The sequence below is a fragment of the Oreochromis aureus genome, linkage group 3 (assembly GCF_013358895.1).
Source record: "Oreochromis aureus strain Israel breed Guangdong linkage group 3, ZZ_aureus, whole genome shotgun sequence".
In the NCBI taxonomy this organism is placed as follows: Eukaryota; Metazoa; Chordata; class Actinopteri; order Cichliformes; family Cichlidae; genus Oreochromis; species Oreochromis aureus.
This window is the reverse complement of record NC_052944.1, coordinates 39,783,197-39,805,251: the sequence shown is the minus strand read 5'-3', so window position 1 is coordinate 39,805,251 and position 22,055 is coordinate 39,783,197. Positions and strand designations below refer to the sequence as shown.

At 41.8% G+C, this 22,055-nt stretch overlaps 1 protein-coding gene across 1 annotated transcript in view; it reads left to right on the top strand.

Moving 5' to 3' along the window:
• Positions 1-22,055, top strand: part of exoc6b (exocyst complex component 6B) — a 131,288-nt gene that overhangs the window by 37,828 nt on the left and 71,405 nt on the right. The window contains exons 8-15 of the mRNA XM_031734737.2: positions 1,856-1,924; positions 13,313-13,396; positions 14,322-14,368; positions 18,507-18,627; positions 18,723-18,794; positions 20,240-20,337; positions 21,104-21,209; positions 21,446-21,555. Of these exons, the coding sequence (XP_031590597.1) occupies positions 1,856-1,924; positions 13,313-13,396; positions 14,322-14,368; positions 18,507-18,627; positions 18,723-18,794; positions 20,240-20,337; positions 21,104-21,209; positions 21,446-21,555 (707 nt within the window). The remainder of the gene's footprint in view (positions 1-1,855; positions 1,925-13,312; positions 13,397-14,321; positions 14,369-18,506; positions 18,628-18,722; positions 18,795-20,239; positions 20,338-21,103; positions 21,210-21,445; positions 21,556-22,055) is intronic.

The window sequence follows — 22,055 nt, the reverse complement described above, 5'->3', positions numbered from 1 at the left end:
TTTAAGTTTTACCTGCCTGTGTTTGTATTTTTCCCCCCTCTAATTCTCAGCTCTTCCTCTGTCTTTAAGTGGTACCAACTCTTTGGTTTTGTTTTTTTGTTCTTGTTCTTATTGTTTCGGGACCCTTGTTTGTGTGCGGTTACATCAAAGCTGGCATTGTGCTTCGCCTCTAGTGATTTTTACAGAAGGCAAACTTTCCAGAGGGCAAGAGGGCAGGGGACAGAGGATGTGGGCAGGGAGGAGGGACTGGAATGATGGTCAGATTGAGGGATAGATGCTAAGAAAAAGAGGTATGAGTAACTCGGAACAGAAGACTCCCTGACAGCTTCAGTTCACTTCACATGGCAGTGACATATGAGAAGTTTGTTGATCACTGTATTGTAAAAGTATTCTAAGAAATTGTGTTGACTTGAATTGAGTGTTGATCTGTTTCTGCCAATATTTAAACCAATGATTTCTGTCTCAGTTCTGTTAATTAAACCAAATCTGCATGATGTTAAAAGCATCCTAACCAAAACAAATAAAATAATTCAGTGATTGTCAGTCAGTAGTAAATGGACCGGTTCTTAATTGGCACTTTTCTGCTTCAAAGTGCACATGTAGAACAAAATGGCTCATTCACACTCTGATGAATGCATTGGAAGAAACTCGGGGTTCAGTATCTTGCCCAAGGATGCTTTGGCATGCAGACTGGAGCAGCCAAGGATCAAACCACCAACCTTCCTATGACCGACACTATCTCCCTATCCAGTGCCACTAACACTAGAAACACCAAACGGGTTGCTTTAAAAATTTGGTGAATTGAAACTGTGTCAATTCATATTTTATGGCCTTTTCCTAAAATGGGCTTATTCATTATTAGTCTTTTGTTATGAAGCCAGAGCTAGCTAGTTGTGATGAATATGTAGGGAACTGTAGTTTAATAAAAGATGAATAAAAACTGCAGGGCTGAATGAGTCGTGGATGGGATGTTTTGGCAGCGGGTGAAGCGCAGCTGAACAAAGTCCAGAGTTTAGAGAACTTCAAGCAAATAGAGCAGCAAGCTCTGAGATCAGTTTTAAACTTAAGGCTGTGAATTATTCAGTCTGTTTCACAGGAAGTGCCTGTTTTTTTTGTTTTTGTTTGTTTTTAATATAAATATCTTTGTTTAAGCACAACTGATACCACCCATATTTGAATTTTTCTGTAATGTTCCTCTACATTAAGTTATTTCAATGAGTAATTGTACTGTGTGTTGTACCCTTTGTGCAGGTAAAATATCTTAGAAAATATAATTAAATGAAATAAAACTAATATAAACCCCTAAAACTTACATTCTAAATTTGTCTAATCTTACAGTGAGAAAAGAAATTAGATGCTGTGTTTGTTAAAGCAAAGTTGCAGCTTCCAGGGCTGGAAAATTGGGACATGCCAAAACCTGCAGTTTCTCTGGTGTCCACTCGAGGCCAGCTCCAGAAATGAATCATCTCCTTCGACTCCTCTGTTAGAATTAACAGCTTTATAGCAGAAGTAAACGTGTTTGCAGCCTGGTAACTAATTCATTTTTTTGCTCTGCCATTTAAGTTTTATTGAGGTTGGAGGCTGTTCATCATTAGGGACGCGGCCTGTTTTATTCTTGCCCTTCACATTTCCTTCATCTGTTTCACAAACAATCATTTGTCTCTGTCTTACCCCTCGTTGCCATCTTTGTCTCTCGCTTTCTCTCTCTGGTTAGAATCTCAGGTTTGGTTTTACTTTGCTTGGCTTTAACCAAAACAGGTGTTGCCAAAACTTGTAAAAGAAAACTGAAGACGGGCCGGTTGATTGCAGTTTATGAACTGAACATGTGAACTGTGCAAATTGTTTCCCCCTGCAGGTCCCAGGAGCTCAGGACTTGGTGGATTTCTCTCCAGTTTACCGCTGTCTGCATATCTACACTGTGCTGGTGAGTTCATTTTCTCATTTTCTGTTTTATTTCTTCTGTGCTCTCTTTTTTCTTTTTCTCAAATCAAAGATGCAGAGCTGTTTCTGTTTCCTCCGTCCATGAGCGCTTCAGTTTTCCAGCTTAAGTGAAGCTGCAACTCCTTTCTCATCTTGTAAAGGTGTATCTGCCTGAATTCCCTGTGCATGGGATTGGCTGAAGTAACAGTGTTGTGTGTTGCACCCTTTGTACTGACTTTGTTTTACCTGCATCAGGTCTGGGTGATTTATGGTTTTAGCTTTATGAAAACAAGATACTTTGCTGCTCTCCTTTGGTTACAAGGTTCACTCCTTTCTTTTAGAGCGCTGGGCTCATGTTGTTCCCCAAAAGCTTAAATCTACACGCTGTTTAGTTCAGCTTGAGCTGACATGACTAAAAGGAAGCATTTGGTCTACAGCATCCACATAAAGGAAGTAAAACCCACACAGGTTCTGCAGATGAAGCTCGAGAAGGATTATTAACAGCTGGCTTTGACTCCAGAGTGGCCCAGTGTCAGTGCAGTGCAACAGTCAGCTTTGACTCTGTCGTTTGTCTGAGTCTGCCAGTGCCTGGGCCTCTTTTTCTCTTCCCACAGAGGCAGACCAGCAGTGACTGGTGCTTGGCCTCATGAGATCAGGCCTGAATTCTCTACTTTTTTCCCTGCCCTGTGTTCAACTCATCATATTGTGCGAAAGTATTAAACCTACTTTCATTTCTTTATATTTTACACCACTGACTGAAGCGTAGCCAAAATGGCATGTTTGACTCATGTATTTCTCCATATATTCATGAAATGTGATTGTTGACATCAGTCAGCCCTGCTCAGTGATTTGCAGCAGCATCACCTTCATTGCCTACTACAGCCAGCGATAATGAAGAGGCCCACTTCTTTTGCTTAAATGTCAGAATCTGCTTGTGCCCAGCTCTGAGGGTGACCTGGCACAGGGGTAAACGATTCGGTACGACGGGGCCTCCTGCTCGAGCCTGGCTTCACTCCAACCAGACTGCCGAGAGAACTCGCGTGTCTCGTCTCACTTAGAGTGAAAGTGACATGGGTGGAGGTGCCACGAATGGGTTAGCTGTGCATTCAGGTTCTCTGTGTGAGTGTGCGCGTGTTTGCGTTTGTGTGTGTTTGTAGGACTTGTAGGGGTCGTTATCAGGCCAGCACAGCCAGAGGGTCGGGGTATGACAGGAGGACAGGAAGTGCATGAACTCTGACAGGAAGGAGAAAGTGAACGGGCAAAAGAGTGAAGGAGGGAGGGAGGGAGTAGAAAAGCAAGCCTGAGGTTAAAGAAAGGTTAAGCAGGGCGCGATTTAATGATGGAGGAGAAACGAAGAGAGAGAGGCTACAGAACGTTTAGACAGGTGACAACATGGGTGAAGAAAGTATAAAAAAACACAAACACTTTATTTTTTGGCTTTAAATGTTTGTGTGAAGCTCATTTCACTTGAAACACTGCATGTCCTCTTAAGGAAAAGATTACAGTTCTAAAAATCTAAAATTAAATTTTTTGGCCTTTTAAAGGAAAATCTGCAGCAGAAGAAAGGAAAGGAACAAAAAAAATATAATATAAGTCTGTCATTTTGGTTTTGTTTCTGTAGTCGGTGTTGCAGGGCTGTGGATACAGGGCAGTACTGCGTAAACCTAATTATTAAGTTTTTTTCATTGTCACTTTAAGTCACATCACCCATCAGTGACTGCCTGAGCCACTGTGTAGGACAGATCTGTGTGCTTTGGCCCTGGTGTGTATATGACAGGGTTAGGAAAAGTGTGTTACAGTTTCTATAATGATGTAACCACATGTGGAAAAAGTATGAATTACTGTGTATAAAATAAAAATGAAAGGATATCAGTGACCCTGTGAAGAATGATCTAGGTATAAGAACCACTCATTTATGGCCCTGAGCTCCAGGTTTGCAGTACCACAGGGTTATCAAAGGAATCAAGACAGACAGCATGTGTGTGAATGAGAGGGAGCGGGGGGAAAGGAGGAGAGGTAGTCAAGAGATTAAATACCTGGGTCAGCCATGCAAACAGCAGACAGTCCACAAGAGAGATGAAGAAGAGAGTGCTGGCAGGGTGGAGTGGGTGGAGAAGAGTGTAAGGGGTGATTTGCTGCTATTCTTCCATCAAAAGAGTAAAAGGGAATTTTTACAGGATGGTAGCTTTGTTCCTGCTATGATGTATGATTTGGAGACTGTGGCACTGACAAAAAGATGGGAGGTCGAGATGAAGATGCCAAGATTTTCACTCCGAGTGACCAGATTGAACAAGACATGAGTACAACTGAAGGACAACTCAGGTTGATGGATTTGGAGATGGAGTTAGAGAGGCAGAGGGATGATGGATATATTGGAAGATGGAGCTGCCAGGCAGGACAAAACGACTAAGACCTCAGAGGAGGTTCATGGATGTAGTGCAGAAAGTTGTTGATGCTGCAGATAGAGCTTGAAGGAGGTGGAGGAATTGGAGAAAATCTCCATCTTTTGAAAAAAAAAAATCTGATGACAACTTGATTTGCTTTGTCACCGCAGCTAAAATGAGTATACACAACCTACAACGAAATAGCTTAAATGAAGTAGAACTGGGCAACAGAACAGAATATGACAAAAATTCAGTTCAGTGTAATTTATATAGTGCCAAATTGAAACAGAGCTCACGTCAAGGTGCTTTATGTTGTAGGATAGTCACCCAATGTAAGTAAAATATATTCAATTCACAAATAAAGTGAAAATGCTTAATGAGTAAAATCAATATGAAAATACGGCAAATGTAGGAAATGTAGGTAAATAAAGTTTCAACAAATTCAACAAAATAAATAATGGTTGAATAGTACAATAAAGTGGATCTGTGGCATAAATGGCTCAATAAAACCAAAACAAAATTCAATATACTGCTTCAAGAGGGAGCAGTTGGCATCTGATTGGTTGAATCAAGTAACAGGTGAGGTGTAATTGGTCCGTGGAGAGGGAGGAGAACTATGTACAGTAAATGGACTACACCGTATGGTGATTTTTCTCTTCTTACTCACTCCTTAAAGTGCTTTAAAGATGTGGTAGAGGCAATCAGAGAGGGGGTTATGATAAGAGCAGGGGTGAGATGTGGAGGCTAAGCAGGAGGAGCGAAAAGTGGAAGGAAAGAAGAATTTTCCACAAATCTCAATCATTAGAGCCTCAGCAGCACTTGAACCAGCCCTGCTACATGTTGCTGAGGCCTCAATCAGCTGATTGGAGATAAGCCGTTGTGGAGAGTAGGGAGCAGAGGGAGGGAGGTCACGGGGAGGTTAAAAGGGCAAAAACAGGAAGACAAGGGTGAAAATGCAGCGAGAGAAGAGAGGGGAGGATGGATGAGAAAGGAGGAATGAAGGACTCGAGATGAAGGAGAAAGGGGGGAGGAAAGGAGCACGCTGCTGCTCGGGAAGGTGTTGAAAGGATTGACCCCTGAACCTTCGGGGTCACACACTCTTAGACATTTATGTTCCCCCTCCCTCCCTCCTTCTCATCCTCCTGCTGCCGCCATTTGATAATATTTTCTTTGCATTTCTATTAAAATGTAGAAAGGACACAAGATTGGACGCACTCAAACTGTTTTGTGTGTTAAAATAAGCTGCGTTGCGGCGCTTTGAGTGACAAGACGTTGGGCGGAGATGTGGATTTAATATCAGAAAATAAAACCAGAGTTGTCCCACACAGTTTGTAGCACAGGGTAAAAAGTAGGAGGGGGAGGAGGAGTGTGTGTCTGGAAAATCACAAACACACACACACACACACACACACACACACAGTCTGATTGTTAAATGTTTGAGAATGTCTTGTACTTCCACAGGCACACGCTTGTAGCACTTTCATTTATTTTTCTTGCAAACCTGGACGCGGAATCCCATTTGCAATCAAGACCTCCACTTTCTCCACCCCCCCCTCCACTATCCACTCTTCTCCCCTCTTTCTCTTTTCCACCTTTAAGGCCCACAATTTTCCACCCGCTGTGGAGCAGCGTAGAGCCTGAACAATACTCCTTTGTTACACTTGCACACGTACCGCACGTTGAGAAATGTGGGCAGAGCTGCGATGGATGTAAACACGGGCCTGAAGCCCAGCGTGTCGGGCAGAGACGAGGGAAGGAGAGGCGAGGCAAGCGGCAGTAGCAGCCAGTCCATCAAACTGGTCAGACTGGGAACTCTGAGCTGCAGCACGACAGCTGGAACAAAGCAGCTGCTCTAACAGATCCTTGAGTCTTTTTAAAATAAATAATTTTAGAGAGCATTACCATATACAGGCATTCGTCTACAGGGCTCACAAAATTTCAAAATCCCTGGTAGCCCTTCGGGCAGGCACTCTTCAGTTTGTGGTAGCCCAAAATAAATTTAAGTAGCCCGAATAAAAAAGAGAGCAATTTTTTGATTGATGTTTTGTTTCCTGTTTTGTTTCCTTTACAATATTATACATTACAGTATAATATTGTAACGGAAACAAAACATTAATCAAAAAATTGTTGAAACACAAATTACAACATTGTATAAAAATTACAATCATCAACTCAAATATTTGGTTCTAATTGAACAGAAATTTCTATGAACTTGTAAGAACTGTGTAGAACATGAATCAGTCTGTGTCAGCTCCTGAATCTGAAATTTCCACTGAAGTCACGGGTAAGAGGTAAGTGGAACCAAGATCTAGGGCATTTTTTTAGAAGTTTGCAAAGACTGCTAAATTTTGCCAATAGTAGTTCACTCTTTGCAACATAGTACGCTGTTCTAAACAGATTTCTCAGGTTTATTTTTAGTATGTTCTTTGCAATTGGTGTTTGATATTGCAGACTGAGCAATAATGCATTTCTTGCATTTCTCATGGGTTCTAATGGGGGCCTTTCTTAAAATTACTGGTCCCAGTAACAAAGGCGCTTGTCGACTCAGAAATCGAGGGAAAACCAACAACACACCCGGCAGAACATTATGTTATTTACAGGGATGCACATAAGTGGTCCGCAGGTGCGCATTCGCTGTCAAAATAAAAGACGCGCACCAGATAAGAAGTTGCAACGCGCGTTTGCGTCCATATAAAAGGCACTGTTTTTGTCCGCTAGAGTGGGGTTTTCACGGCACATTCTGCACCACATCTCTGTGCGTTCATCATTTGTTTAAAGCCAGCTCACCTCCTGCAACCACTTTTCCGAGAATACGCGCTTCTTTTGCGGTTCGGACTCCTTCTGACATTTCTTTGGAGGTGGAGGAACACCAAAGTAATTGCTTAAAGGAGCTTGCTTCTTCATCTTTAAGAGTTCTAAACAAATGTCTGTCCTCCTCCAGAAAATCTGGAGTTGCGTGTTGCAACTTCTTATCTGGTGCGCGTTTTTTATTTTGACAGCGAATGCGCACCTGCGGACCACTTATGTGCACCCCTGGTTATTTAGCTCGTCATATTCCAGCCACAGAAATTCTTTTGTCCATGAAACCATAAAGCTGCACTTTCTTTTTCCCTCATAGTCTGATTTGTCATAACTTTTCCGTTTTGTGGTAGGCTTTTCTTTGGCTGTCACTTCTTCACCCTGACCTGTCTTATTTGGCTCAGCAGAACTAAAATATATATCCTGCTGCTTTTACACACGTACTTACATAACGGTCAGCGATTCTCTGCGCAATCAACCTCTCACATGTTTAAGCTTGCTGTGGGAGATTTCACTTGTCAGGTTTGAATAGTAAGCTAATGAGTGATAAGACGATGTCAGAGGAATTGGTGCGCAATTAATCGTCACTCACCAATCAGTACTGTCGCTCTCTATACACAGTTCGCGCGATCGCAAAGTGAAAGCAAAAAACAAGCGCAAATTCAAACGCGATTTCAATATGTCACATATTGACAGTGGTTCCCCGATGCCAATGACATAATTACCCAGCTACATTTCCGAAAGAATGCAAAAGCAATGACATATATTTTTCCTTCCTATGATAACCCGACGGGCAGGGCAGAGATAGATTTTGGTAGCCCGACTGGAAAATTCGCTAGCCCCGTGACGTCGGGCTAGCGATTTTGCGAGCCCTGGTCTAATTGGTCTTTTATTTTGAAAGTTCCCTTTCCTCTCACCAACTACTTCTGCTCCTTCTCAGCTTGTTTTTCTTAAATAAAGTAAAAATAGGATAGCATCCTCTAGGGCTGGGTCATATCATACCGTTCACGGTAATACCAGTATAATGTTGGGCAATGATAAGAAAATGAAATATCGCAATAGAATATGGGTAAAACGCGCATGCGCAGTGCCTTTGTTTTCATACACAAATGGTGGAAAAAGCATGGCGGCGACGGAGAATGAGAAGGGCGAAAGCGGGTCGTTGAATGAAACGGATGAACCAGAATTGGTTTGTAAGAATGCTGCGACTTCAGTGGTGTGGAACTGGTTTAGCTTTCGTCCGTCAGATACACAATAAAGCACTATTCTTGGTAGAGCATGCTAGCGGGCCGTCGTTATTTTTCTGAAAATCGACAGTGCCCCTTATAATCCCGTGTGCCTGACCTCGAAACGACTTTATGTGGTACACGGCGCTCGAAAATCTGTCAAATGTTTCAGTACGACTTTGCTAAGCTACGAAGCCGCACCGCTTGATGGATTGTCGGAGCATTACGGCTATAGTAGGCAGGAGCCTGGCGGAGTGATACGTACCGTGCTTCAACATAATATTACCATATTGTGTGTGTATAACCTCTTTTCAAGTTTTGTGGACATTATACATGGTTATTAGAGCTGGGCGATAAAACGATAACGATATGTATTGCGAAATAAATTTTTCTCGATAGAAAAATTAAACTATTGCGATAGACCTCATCTCTCTCTTGCTCTCTTAAAAAAAGAAAAGAAAAGAAGAACAGCCAATCCAAATTAAGTAGCGCAGAGCCGAACCAATCACAGCCGCAGCGTCACGTCACGTGACTTGTTACGTATAGCACAAGTGCCAAGCCGCGCATGTGTGGTTTGGGAAGCAGCCAGCCGCTGGTAACGGAGGAAAGTGTGTTTCGTAGTGATGTGTCGGTCGCGAACGAAATGGCTTGACGTGAACGACGCGAGCCGGCTCCTTATCGCGAGCCGTGGGTTTTTTTCTTTCTTTCTCTCACCCTCTCTCTCGCACTTTTTTTCCGCTTCACTCCGCGCGCGAGCCTTGTGCTTTGCGCTGAGCAGAGGGGGGGGGCGGTAGTTACAGTCGCAGTAGCACAGGAACAGAGCGGGAGGGAGAGAGAGAGAAAGAGAGCCAGGGACAACAACGTCACATTAGAAAGGTATAGTAATCATCCACAACTATTTTCAGTTGCGGATGATAAAGGATTCAGAAAGTTCAGAAAGCTATACAACAAGGAGAGATTGAAAATTTCCTTTTAGTTCTCAGTTTATTTGATATTGACAAAAGTTAGTCAATTTTGTCTGTTCTTCTGTAAAACAAACTAAGATTTATTTTTAGAATTAACATTTTGTTTCTAAGTGGAATTGACAATTTAGTCTGTTTTGTTTGTTCTATTTTGAAACTTAAATGCTTTAGCGGCTGCCTTTTGTGTAGTTTGCAATATTTGCCTTTATTTATCTGAAAAATTCTCATGTTCCTTAAGTACATCTACCCTGTTGAACTTATTATGGGAAATAAATATTTAAATTAAAACAAGCTGCTGATTATTTCACATTTTACTTGTGAGCAACGGCACATTTAAATCTTACAAATATAGTTATTTGGCTTATATCGTGATATATATCGTTATCGCCTGAAATGAAAAAAACATATCGTGATATGAAAAAATCTTATATCGCCCAGCTCTAATGGTTATGCTGAGGATATGTCGGCCAGTTTCCACTGGAAATGCCTTTTGGTTAAACTGTCAGCGAGGAATTTGCATTTACACTGTTAAATTTTTATATAACTTTAATGCACATAAAAAACAGCTGCTTGTTTAAGTGGAAATACATTGATGGGTTTTTTTTTTTTGCACTAATAAAGTTGTGGAGTTGTAAAGTACTTTGTCTAGTGTCAGTTATATCGTTATCGCAAATTTTCAAATGTATATCGTGATAAATATTTTTGGTCATATCGGCCTGCTCTAGCATCCTCTTTGCAACTAGGAAAAACATGTAGCTGCTTGGAGATGGAAGTATTTTTTTCTGGACTTTTTAGCCTTTATTATGAGAGGACAGTTCTGAGTTGACAGGAAAGCTGTTGCACGCACCAAAACATACAGGCCTCTGCAATAGCCTCACAGCATTTGGGTCACATGCTCAGCCTTATTAGCTACGCTGGTGCCACCAAGTAGTTGTGGAGGTTGAGCATGGAACGCCTTCAACCTCTGAGCGACGATTGGCAATCATACAGTGCTGCACAGGTCACATGGTGGAAGGCAGCGTCTCTCCAACAATTGCGGTCCGACTCGGTCACGCTGACAGATTGCTGAAGCTTCATTACCTTCATTCTTACCCCTCCGGTTTGGAAAAACCTGCCAGAGATGTAAAGTTGTAAAATCCTTCTTCTTTACCTTTTTTAAAGGGAGACAGGGGCGTAGAGGGCAATTTGACTCTGATACGAGATATAAATTTGCTAAATGAATCTTTTTGTATTAAATAAGATATAAAACTAGTAACTGAGACTATAAATCAAACAATGTTTTTCTCAAAGTCTATTACATTTTATATATACGCCCTTATTGTTGGATGCTTATAATAAACATGGGCTGAAGTTTCAAATAAGGGGGTCAGGGTGATGGGATGTTGGGCTGTAGTGGGGGGGGAAATGTCTATAAAGAGATCAAAAAGGTGGAAAAAGTCTGAATTCTTGACCTTTAGCAAGCAAATGTGTTTGCTTCAGTAAAGGTGGAAAACTGATGCTCAGTCCCGCTCACTCCAGTGGGAGGATGTAGTAGTGTGTTAATGAGGGGAACCTGCTTGTTATACTTTTTTGTTGTAATTACACTGTTAGTTTGGCGGATGTGCATATAAAACCAAGATTCACATAATGAAGTTGGTGTGTGAACAGGTACATTCTCAGTATGGTCATCTCAGACAGTATAGAGCGCATAGTAGTAGACAAGCCCCACCCACCAGTTCCTCAAACTCTGTTTGTGTGGGGCAGCCAATCAGAAGAAAGCTGGTGCCATGAATATAAATAAATTGTGTGTGAGCAGTTACTAGAAACATTTCTGTCTTTCTTTGTTACCAGGTTTTCGGTTGGGTTCATGTTGTTGTAATTTATTCACGTCTGATCCTCACGCTGTCCGATCCTCACGCTGTCTGATCCGTTCTTTCTTTGATTCTCTGCTGGTTCCACCTGGTGTTCTTCTCTCTTTCAGCTACTCTGTTTCGTTTATCTCTCCTCACCTCCTCTGGTGATGTTATAGTGTCGCACAAACACACGTACTGATCTCAGCCCCGTGTTTCTCACCCCGTGCTCGCGCTCTCTCAGGGACAGCGAGCGCTGTATAATGCAGAGTTCACAGTGGTTTGATGCCTCTCATTTGTTGAATACACATTGTTCCACTGAGGGTCAAACTGGGAATTAAAAAACACAGTTTTGTCACCTCCAAACAAGCTTAACCTAGTTCTGACACACTACCAGGGAGAGCTGTATTTCTACCATCCACCACATTGTTTTGTTGGTATCTTTGTTTTCAAAGGGCACGGTTTAATCAAGGGAACGACTGAAGAATGCAGCTGAACATGATGCCAAAATCCACTCGATTTGTCACATACAGCACTTTAGATCTTCACTTTTTGTTGATATTCTTTTTTCTTTATTTAAGTTTTGAAAAGGAGCCCGGACAGTTTAAGCATGAAGGACAAGGTTGTTTGCAAACGTTAGAAATACAAAAGGGCGACAGACGAAGAGTGAGAAAGGGGAATTGTCCTTTATGGCTCAGTGACACTAGAGTCAAAATATTATGGCCATCGTATTATATTCATATTTGGCGACTGATCGCAGGTAATTGTGGCAACCATTTTCAATTGCTACTTTTAAGGCAATGGCACAGGTCACCTGGTGACAGGCAAAGTTTTCCCTGGACTCTAAATGTAATGAGTCAATGTGAATTTCTGCAACCGATTCATGATTTTTGTTGATTTATCGCAGTGAATTGCTGTATCAACACACACAGATTATATATAATCGCCAACATGACCCCATTCAATCAGAAACTAATAGCAGACTGACTCTTGTCACCGTTTCATTGCCGTCTTGAAGCACTGAAATCTGATTGAAGGTGGCAGTGGTTGCAGACCTGTCTTCAAAGCAGCCTTTTCAAAGATGATGAGATCACAACTAATGTGACTGCAGCATTAGAGATTTGGTTAAAGTATAATGTTGGAAGCTAAGCTAGTCTCTTTAAATAACTGGGGCAATGGACTGCAGGGAACATGAACATAAATGTAATTTCTGAATTTACAAATTTCATATTAAAGGAAACTTTACCATCAGGAGGAACGCCTTCAACACCGTTTGTGCCACCAAAAGCAGCATACACTCAGTCTGTGTGTTTTCTGGGACCAGGTTATTGGCAGTGGGGTTAGGCCTCCAGGACTGGACTTGTTCCAGGGTATCCAATAGATGCTCTATGGCATTTGGGTCGGTGCTCACTGAGCTGTTCCTGAGCAGGTTTTATTTTACGATGGAGCATATTATCCTGCCTGGTGCTGCTGTTGGGGAGTGCTTTTTGCCATGAGCATATGCATATCAAAGTGACTTCTACATGAATGCTGGCATAAATTGTATTCATTTGTTTTTGAAGCTGTCAAATGTCAAAGTTGGTAAAACAGTGGTGTTTTTGTGTTTGTGGTGTATTTTTATTCCTGTATCTGACCTCCTACATGAACAGTAACGTCAGCTGGGTAGATATACGTGCGCTGGTCTGGTCAGTAGCTCAGGGAGCTTGTCATGTTATCTGCCCACTCCTGGGCTTTTATCTCTGAGCTCACCGGTTACTGTGGGATCTGGATATGTGTGTGTGTGAGAGAAAGAGAGAGAGACTTGTGGTCTATCTTAGCACAACAGAGATAAGGGAGAGAGAGCTTCAGTGTAATGGGAGGAACAGATACGAGATGGTCAAGTTTAGACAGCTGATTCTGTGTCTCTTGTGTGGGTGCTTTTAGTTTTGATGTCTGAGCAGTGATGCTAGCCAGCCATCAAAGGCAGCTTCCCTATCTCCCTCTTACTCACGTATGCACTAACATGACCTTCTCCACCCTCATGTGGGTCTACCCTTTTGATTTTGTACCTCATTACACGAGTTCTTCCCCTGATGTCTACCAGCCTCAATTAACTTGAAACACTGGGTTGTATGCTTCTGTTGTTGGCGCTTCACAGGCTGTACTTGCAGTCCACCCGTGCAGCCGTTCTTACCTCCAGTTTGTGTTTTTAGGGTTTGCGTGATGTGTTTGAGAACTACTACAGAAAGCAAAGGAGGAAACAGGCCCGCCTCGTACTGCAGCCCCACTCTAACATGGTATGACTCTGCACCCTCACTTTGTGTGTTACTCGATGCACTGTTATGTCCACACACTCCTAACTACACTGACTCCACCCTACCCCTGCACACACACACACACTGTCAAGCTGATTCAGCAGCCAAGGCCTCACTCACACAGGCCTAGACTGGCCAGTGACCCCCTGGCAACCACCGATGTATATCCCAACATGTTGGCATGTGGTTGCTGGCTTTCTACTGGTCAAAAACTACTCTAATACTCTACTGGTTAAACTGGTCAAAAAAAGGTTTAAGTTGCTCCAAAGGAAACCTTCTCATGAATGCTTTGGACACCTTAAAATTAAGCTTAAGATAGAAAGATCACAGAAACATGATAAACTGAGGACTGATGAGTGTGTTTAGTGTTGAGAACAAAAGGCTAATTCTTGCCCAACAAAATGAAACTGCAGAAAGTGCAACACAAACCAGAAACTGAGAGCATTCGCTTTCAAAGTAAAGCTTTTGCCTTACTGCTACAACTGGAGGGTTTCAAGATTTGCAGCTTTTATTTTGAAGGCGAACATTAAAACACACTGAAATTAAATGTAATTACTCCCCTGTTGCAGGACTGTATTATAAAGCCTGTACCGTTTATCCTGTAAACATGTAGATAAACAGTGGTTGGACAAAATTGTTAGAATGAAAAATACAACAACCTCACATAGAAATACAGTCAATGTCTCTGTCAGTTGAAAATGAAGAGCAAATGTTGCTAATGCATAAAACAGAGAATTTAGATGCATATATTTGAGTAATTGGTTGGTTTCTCTGGTATAAGTTTGTTTGCTGTTATTCTGATATTTGTCTATTTCCACATTATTAGTAACTTTATGTATTTCCACTGCTGTTGGACTCCTCCCCGTTTCTCCCTCTGTTTGTCCTTTGTGTTTTTATTTATTTCTAGCATGAAACTCTGGAGGGATACCGGCGGTACTTCAATCAGATTGTTGGGTAAGTTCGCCCACCCGCTTTTATTTATTTCCTACCCCTTGAAGTTTTTCTAATTTCCTTCTTTAATTTCAGCCTAATTGAAAGTGAACTTTTGCCAAAACGTCAGAATGAAAACGTCTGTTTAGAAATATTTGTAAATATTTTCAAAATGGCTCATAACAGATTTCCACCGACCGACCATCCGCCCGCTCATTGTGAGATTTCTGTGTACCTTGGCAGAGGTGGAGGAACGTTTGAGTGAAAGCAAACATTCAGCATTTAGCAGCACCTCATTTCATTTCTTCTGAGTGACTTTTGACCGTTTGACATCTTTTCATCTCCCCTCCTATCCAGCTGTTATTCCTGCCCCCTTTTTTTTCCCCACTCGCACCCCATCCTCCTCCTTTTCTTTACTGTCCTCCCATCCATCACTCCATCCCACTTCTATGTTGCATCTACACACATGTCCGCTCTTTCTCTCTCACACGCACGCAGCAGTGAGGATTGATAGTGTGTGTGTGATGGCAGTTGGCGTGTTGCTGTTATTCCTTCTGTCTGTCTCGCTGGAGCAGACGCTTCTATAAACACTGGACATCAGCTCAGGCTCGTGCACTCACCCTCAGGTCTGTTATTCCCATCTGAAGTGCTGGAAAGTGCCATCCTTTGTCTGTTATCCACTGGTGCTTCTTCATCCATGTCTCTCCCCCCCCCCCAAAATATTCTTTCATCTGCGCTCACTGTTGAGATTAAACACTTCAAAATAACTCCAGAGCTTATTAATAAAGTTTCCTTTAATATCTGCATTTATTTTTAATGTAATAGTTTTGCATGCCCACAAAACAAGAGTTAGTAACTGTGCGTATTTATATAAGGAAACTTCTGGAGGCTGAAACTTCCAAAATAACAAAAAAAAAGATTAAATGGATGCATTAAATTACATCAAAATTTATTTTTAAAAATCTGTATTTATTGAATTTACCCTTTTTATGTTTTACATTAATCATGTTTTACATTTGTTTCATTCATCACGCCATGTTTGTCTTCCAACTTACTAACTGAAGGTTTCTCACAATATAAATGGCTGCCTCCAGGAGGCGCTCATTAGAGAGCAGAGGCGCTCGGCTAATCCATCTGAAAATGATACCAGTCACTGATGAGCCAATGAATAAGCAAACAGAGAAATGGATATTAATGTAATGAACTGGCTGTTGAACTTCAGAGTTGACAGGTTCTCTTTGCAGATCCAAACAGATTCACGCTGAGCATGTGTGTGTTAGATATGGAGAATGTTACGCAGCCTGCAACCTCATCCAGTATGACCAGTTTGGCCCTGGGTTATTGTTAGTCTGCTGAGATGCGTCCTTGGAGAATGCCAAGTTGTCCATAGGACTGGATAAAAAAAAACCCTAATATGTCAATTGGAATAGAATAGGAGAAGAAAAAGTTGATTGGTTGACATGATTAATGACCTAATAATTGGCTGTCTAAATCAGGTTCAGTCACTTTCATTGATGTGGTACATTTAAAAACAGGATTTGTACCAAAGTGTTTTCTGGTTGATGTTTTTAAAGCATAAATCCGACATAAATGTAAATCAAATGAAAACCAAAGCTTCTCAAATGTGAAGCTGTTCTGTAGCAACATATCAACATTTTTTAAGTTACAGTTACAGTACAGAAGTTTGTGCTTTGTTGTGCTGTGGTACAAAGTAGGTAGAGGATGCTGCTTGGTCTTCCAAAAAAAGTCCACAAATCTTTTAGTTTCTCACATGAAGAAAAAGCTGGAAAAAGTAAAAATGTGTTGAAGAGTGAATCTGATCATATTTATTCCCTTCAGTAATAGCAAAGAGAAAACTAACCATGCATAGCCGGGCCACAGATCCAACCACACTGCGGCTCATTGTGGCCTGGCAGTGCTCGTGGGCACTGGTTTGAGTTAGACGTGTTGTCAGTGGACGTAAACCAAAGTCACTTTGCAGGCGATTTGATCCGTTTCACACAGGCGTCATTTCAAGACAGCAGCACAACGTGTGACTGACGGGTTTGTTGCTGTGCTCAGATATCAGCATCTTCGCACGCCTGGCTGGGCGAATGTGCCGTTTGCCTGGCTGTCATTTGCACTTGCAAATGATTTTAAATCAGAGAAACATGGCAGCTCGTCTGGAAAAGTTTTCAGAATTCACTCAAACTATCCCAAAGTAATCTCAGGGTGAAAATAAGCCACACAAGTGTTTGTCTTTTATTTGAGATTGGTGATATCTTTGAACAGTCCCTTCCTCTGCAGTCCAGAAACATGTTTTCATTTGCGTTCCTATTTTAATTCACCATGCAGCTGATTTTAAGGATTGTTTTCCACAAAAACATCTTGTAGAAAAAAAAACTGGATCACAAAGAGAAAGATGAACCAAAGAAAACCATTTGTCATAGAAAAGATCAGCAGCTTTATTTTTATGAAAACCAGATTTCACATTTCTATGAAATGTCTGACATGATGGAAAATACAGTTATTGTCAAGAGTAGCAGATGGATTAATAAACTGAAACCTAATCTAGATGCTGGTCTTTTAACTGCTTCGCTTATGTGAAAGTATTTCTAACCTTGGTCCGGAAAACATGACAGTACTGTTATATTTGCAAGAGGCAGTATTAAAATCAGTATCCCTTGATCCTCAAAGACAAAATGGTTCCAAAGCCAACTCGGTCTTTCTTACCAATGAGTCTGAGTACAGCGAACACACAACTGGATATGTTGCCATCTTCCACATGTAGTTTTTTCCTGCTTTCTTCTTTGTCTTTGTTGTCTTCTTGGTCTTTTCCATCTTCATTGTCTTCACCGTCTACAGGATAACCTAGAACACCGTGTGCTGCCTTATTCCGTCCCAAAAGCTGCTTGCTGTGTACCGTATCAAAAGAAACTAGTACTAGAATTTCATTATGAGTTTTGGTGACATCTCTAGAGCTTACACCAGAAATCCATGTAACCTTTGAACTTTATCGGTTGGCTAAATAATTAAACAAGTATTGTGAAGACTTCCATATAGAAAGATGTGTTGCCACCTGATGAACCAGCTTGTCCTAATTGGGGGGAGTTGATGAAACAGATTTTTCTCCATGTGACATTTAAAACGTTGTCTCGATAGACGCAGCATCTTGACCAGGCTGAAGATGTTTAATGTTTAGTCTTCTTTATGAAGACCTTGTTCTGAATAGTAGCAAGTCAACTTCTTTTAACTGTCATATTTGATTCGCCGCATCAAAATCTGTAAGAAATGGAACATTTTATCTAGTGTGGATCTATCCATGAGTAGATTTTGATAGCGTGGCATGATGTAAAAATTAATGGCATCTCCCGTCAGCTGCTTCAATGTCTTGCCAGTTTCGTTTCCACTGGTTTTCAGGTCTAGTTGAACAGAAGGAAAGTAGCTCCTGCACGAAAGGGATTAGAACAACGTCTGTGGAAGGTTTTGTATCACTGGCTTTGATTTGTGACATTGCTGCTAAGGTTTTAGGTTTTTTGTTGTTTTTTTGTGGTGCGTAGGGGACTAAACAGAAAGCGCAATTCAGTTCTATAACATTCAAGAGGAGGCAGACTTCTCTATAGCACATATATCAAAAACTGGGCAGCCAACTCTAAAGTCTAAAGGATAAATGTCACTGCAGCTCAGTATTCTGCCAAATATGTGAATCTGATTTACGGGTGGACTGTCCCTTTAAATCTGTTTGTATATCCCTTCCAAAGTGCACCTAAGACGAATCCAATTTTAATCCAGGAAACACTCCTACTCAAATATTTTTCAAGTGATATCTCATTTATTTAATTTGTACGTGTAAGTGTAACAAGGACAATTTGCTGTTGCGCTGGAGGTTTCAGGCCAAGCTATTTCTTGGATGGTAATGGTAGAAACACTCTGGCACCTATCCTGCTGGTTTTTGTGCATATTGAACTGTAATATAACATGCAAATTAGTGCGCTTCAGTGAGCTAGGTGGATTTGGACAGAGCCCGGCACTCAGTATTTATGCAAAGCTAAGCTAACCATGTCCTGGCTCCAGCAGGAGTGGTATTGTTCTCCTCCTCTTACTTTTGGCAGGAGCGTGATTAGGTATATTTACCAAACTGCCTAAGTAATTCCGTCTGTCTCTCTGTTCTCCTCGCTTGCAGCTTCTTTGTTGTGGAGGATCACGTCCTGCACACCACACAGGGTTTGGTCAACAGAGCATACGTAGAGGAGCTTTGGGAGTTGGCGCTGTCCAAAATAGTCGCTGCCCTGAGGACGCACTCTGTGAGGCGAATCACACACACTCATTAAATACGAAATGCATGTTTCCACAAAAGTCCGAAATGACACAGACACACCCCTCCCTCCTGTTTCCTTAGTCATACTGTGACGACCCTGACCTGGTGCTGGATCTGAAGAACCTCATTGTCCTGTTTGCTGATACTCTGCAGGTATGTGTGTGATTAATTCCTAATATTTCACTTCGAAAGGAAGGAAATCCTCTCGTTCCCTTTCGCATCACGCTATGTGAAATGCTGTTGTGTTTTTGTACTTCTTGTTCGGTTATCTTGGCACACGTCTCCTAAGACATTTGACCCCAGAGGCCCGTGATTCTTGTTCAAAGCATGTTTTGTAGTTTTTAAAAAACAGACTGCTGCCAGTCTCTTAAAAAAAGAGACTTTCCGTCTTAATTCGTCCGTTTTTAGAAATGGACCTTAATCATGTGCTGTCAGTTTGCGCTCCATCCATTTATTTTCTGGCTGTATTTATGAACTAGCCTGGATGGATTGAGTGTGATGTATGAGAGGATGAAGGGGAGATAGAGGGGATGTGGGTGAAAACCGGATGGGAGAAACATTCAGAGAAGAGTGAGGCAGATTAAAGGCGGGGGAGTGATGAATGTGTGGTTCGATGTCCAAAAGTCATTCACGTACAGAGATGAAGTGCTGCTGAATGGCTAAATTATTTCTCATTGTTTATGTTTGAGGGCGTTTCTGTTTTATTTTATTATTATTTTTTGGAAGTCTTCTGTATTTCTTCCAGCAGAGAGGAAACTATACCATGGGGTTTTCTTTATACCACACTCTCAGTCTTATGTTGAAGGCATGTTGCTTTCCAACCTTATTTTAATTGGTCCTTCCATCAGTCTTTATTTTGACATTTCAGACATTTGATGCAAAATGTTGTTTTGAAAAATCAAATAATTACGTGTTTAATCTCATCTACCTGTATCAACTTAAAGTCCTCCTAGAATGAAGTCTTGTCAGACAGCAGCCATGTTAGCCAGATATGTGCTGTCACAATCTTCCCAGGAACATGTCCCAGTGAAAACAGATCGTTCAATCTCAGAGAAACTGCAAAAAACCCAAGAGCTTGCAGCTTAGACTTTACGAGCCTCGGTTAGCTCATAACAGTGCAGTTACAAAAAGACTAAACAAGTATGGCTTGCTTATGAGGTTTGCCAGAACAAAGCCACTTCCCTCTAAAAAGAACGTGACAGCACAGCTTAAGTTTGCAAAGTTGCATCTTAGCAAACCACATGTGCCACATCTGCAGAAACCCAAACACAGCATATCAGCATAAACACCTCATACCAACTGTCAAGCACAGTGGTGGAGGCATGAATATTTGGGCTTGTCTGTCTGCTCCAATCTCTGTGCAAATATCCTTGGACATGATACTAACCCCAAAATTGCATCCATCAGAGTGTGAATGCGTGTGAATGTTAGATAGAAGCACTTGCGTAAAAAAAAAAACATGGATGTGAATGGGTGAATGAGGGAAGTTGTGTTAACCATTTGAGTGCTCAGAGCAGAAACGTGCCATATAAGCACCAGACCATTTACCATTTACTTGGGTGAATTCACATCAAGATGCTCTTCTTTCCCTTCTGCAGGGTTATGGTTTCCCTGTGTCTCAGCTGTTTGACATGCTGCTGGAGATTAGGGAGCAGTACGGAGAAATCTTGCTCAAGAGATGGAACATCACCTTCAGGTAGCGAACGTTTTGTTTCCACACTCTCCTGATAGCTGTTTTTCAGTAGCTGAGTTCTTAATACTCGAGTGCGTGCCGCACTGACCTTCACCTCTCTAACGATAAGGTCATGCAGCTCGTACACACACATATTTGCACACCAGCGCATGTCTGTGGGAAACGTCCTGGTTTTGAAGTTTTACAACCAGCCAGAGGGAGGAAGTGTTTAAAACAACGTCTGGAACATTCTCTGCCCTTCAATGGGTACTACCCCCTACAAAACTCTGAGTGTGAGAGAGAGAGAGAGAGGGTGTGTGTGTGTGTGTGTGTGTTTGTATTTGGGCTAAACGTGCCATTGTTTCAGCACCACTTTTGTCCAATGACACCAGTGGGACTTGCAGCAGTGAGAACGGACAAACAAACACACACTCCCTCTCTCCTTCCTCCATCTTTCTCTTTCACACACACACACACACACACACACACACACACACACACACATCGTGGAAGCCACAGGAATGTTGTGTTGTATTGTTGGGGAGAGGGAGAGAGCGCGCTCCGGTTCACGGCCTCTCCATGGAACGTTGGAACGTCCGAACTCTGGAGTGCCAAAAAGACGCGGGGGTGGTGAAAGAGGGCAGGGTGGTAAGAAAACCTCAAGAATTAAAACGACCCCCAATGGGATGATTGTTTATATGTATCCTCTGTGGGTGTGGGTGTGTGTTGACCTCTTTGGAGAAGATGGGAAGTTATTTACCTGATTTATTTGTTTCTTTGCCCTCTGCAGGCAGGTGATAGACCAGGACAACTACAGTCCAATCCCAGTCTCAACGGAGAAGGAGTACAGACAATACACTTCCCAATGTCCCTTTCAAGACCCCGAACTGGAAAAGGTAGAGAACATAGACGATATAAAAGTGTGCAAAGAGAGAAAATATACCCTGAAAAGTGCTGCATGTTGCTTCCTGCAGTCATGTCAGTTTAATTTCTTCCATGCAAAAGCTTCTTCCCTTTAGGAGCTCTCAAGAAAAAACTACCACTATGCTTGAACTTGCTCAGGTTAGCTTTTGTGCAGTATGTGAATTAAAGTTTGAGTAAAATCTCTTATTTTTCGCCCCATTTCCTCCAGCTTCCCTTCCCAAAGAAGCTTCCCTTCTCAGAGTTTGTGCCAAAAGTCTACTGCCAGCTAAAAGAGTTCATCTACGCTTGTCTGAAATACTCTGAGGACCTTCATCTCAGGTACATGCGCTGCGTGCATACACTCCTCTGCCACTGACAGTCCTGGGGTCAGAGTTTAGTGCTTTTGATTTTACAGATGCTTCTATAAACAGCATGGCAACACTGGTTAAGGACAGCCAGCTGAAGGTGAATAGATTTGTTCTGTTCACCTTGAATCTGATTTCTCTGTGGGCAGCAAGCAAACAGTGAAATGCATTCAGTGACAATCGTGGTTTACAAGAATCAGAAATGATTGTAGCTCCAGATATGAGTCACTTCAGTAAATCTATGTTGGTAGACATCTAAAAATGTACACTACTGTACAAAAGTCTTGCACACGCCTCGTTGTATATATTTGAGAAGAGCTTGAAAGTCAATATTTAGTACGGCCACCTTTTATTCTTCAGTAAAGCTTGAACTCTCTTAGCTTTCTTGTGATGTCTTTAAGTAGTTCTCCAGACTTCTTGAAGGATATTCAAAGTTCTTCTTTGGATGTTGGCTGACTTTTCTTCTGTTCTTTG